Below are 1,573 nucleotides of genomic sequence, written 5' to 3' on the forward strand. Positions count from 1 at the left end.
TCCAGTGTTTAGGTTTTATTTTGCAGTCTGTGAGGTGGGTCCAGACGTTTGGGCTGGCTCGGGTTCCGGCTCATGTTAGGCTCAGCGGGGGAACGGACTGTTGCGTCTGCGGACCAGAGCTGACGAGCCTGCCGCTGTTGCTGCTGCTGCTGCTGCTGCGGAGACACACGGACAGACAGACCGGACCGAGGGGCGGGGAGGGGGGGCGCCCGCCTGTTCTGGGCTCTCTCGACCCTTTGCGGATCGAGCCGAGCCCCCTCCCGTTTCCACCCAGAACCACCCCCCAACCCGTCCCCTGTCCGGCTCCGGATGGGGGGAAAGCAGAGCACGGCGGGTCGGCCCCGGGGAGCCTTCCCCGGCGTCTCCTCGGATGACAGCGCGGTGCCACCCTCGGCCCACTTCGGCCACTACCGGCCGAGCGGCACCACCATGGGCCTGCGGAGCCGATCGGTGAGCTCCGTGGCCGGGATGGGCATCGACCACAGCCCCGCCGTGCCCTTCGGCTTCTACACCCCCAGAGGGACTGACTCGGATCGAGCCGGAGGGGGGTCCGGGGGCACCACCGCGGCCCCCCACGGCACGGGCTACCAGGACGGTGTGGGCGGAGGGCATCATACGGACGGAGTGCTGTATCTGGGGTCCCGGGGGTCGCTGGCTGACACCTTGCCCCTGCACATCGCGCCCCGCTGGTTCAGCGCGCACAGCGGTAAGATCTGCCGCACGCGCTCACGCCCAGCTGCAGGTGCAGTCTGGGGGGTTAATCAGAGACCCCCACAGACACCTTCAGACTGGATACATTTATTTTTTGTTAAAAAAGAAAGAAAAAAAAACTCACAATGAGCCCTGAAATAACAGGAAACTGTCAGAAGTCMTAATTAGGGGAAAAAGTTGAAAATCAACTAATTAACATTTTGAATGAAGTTTTTGTTTTAGTTCAACAGAATCATTAAAAACAAACCAATGAAACAGGCCTTGACAAATATAACTGTAACCTTTTATGGCAATCAAAGTGATTTCTGCCACTCAGACTCCTGCACCTGTCCACAGGTGTTAGATCCACGTGTGCAGGTGAGCTAACYGCTGCAGGTGTGTCAGGTCTGAAGGGTTTCTTCTGTTTCAGCTCCTTCAGCAGGATTTAGATCAACACTTCACAACACTGTTGTTTAGTTTTTAGCCATTCTCAGGTGTTTTTAGCTGTGTGATTTTAGCTATGTTTTAGCTGTTTTTTTAGCTGAGTGTTTTAGCTGTGAGTTTTAGCTGTGTGTTTTAGCTATGTTTTAGCTGTTTGTCTTTAGCTGAGTGTTTTAGCTGTGAGTTTTAGCTGTTTGTCTTTAGCTGAGTGTTTTAGCTGTGAGTTTTAGCTGTTTGTCTTTAGCTGAGTGTTTTAGCTGTGAGTTTTAGCTGTGTGTTTTTAGCTATGTTTTAGCTGCTTGTCTTTAGCTGTTTGTTTTTAGCTATGTTTTAGCTGTTTGTTTTTAGCTGAGTGTTTTAGCTGTTTGTTTTTAGCTGAGTGTTTTAGCTGTGTGTTTTAGCTGTGTGTTTGTAGCTGTGAGTTTGTAGCTGTTTGTAGCTG

General features: G+C 52.5%; 1 protein-coding gene across 3 annotated transcripts in view; it reads left to right on the plus strand.

The window, feature by feature from the left end:
* Positions 1-1,573, plus strand: part of znrf1 (zinc and ring finger 1) — a 47,823-nt gene continuing 46,250 nt past the window's right edge. For all 3 annotated transcript variants that reach the window (XM_014033418.1, XM_014033426.1, XM_014033433.1), the window contains exon 1: positions 1-706. In XM_014033418.1, the coding sequence (XP_013888872.1) occupies positions 310-706 (397 nt within the window). In that variant the 5' untranslated portion in view covers positions 1-309. The remainder of the gene's footprint in view (positions 707-1,573) is intronic.

Source organism: Austrofundulus limnaeus, unplaced genomic scaffold (assembly GCF_001266775.1).
Source record: "Austrofundulus limnaeus strain Quisiro unplaced genomic scaffold, Austrofundulus_limnaeus-1.0 Scaffold7, whole genome shotgun sequence".
Classification (NCBI taxonomy): Eukaryota; Metazoa; Chordata; class Actinopteri; order Cyprinodontiformes; family Rivulidae; genus Austrofundulus; species Austrofundulus limnaeus.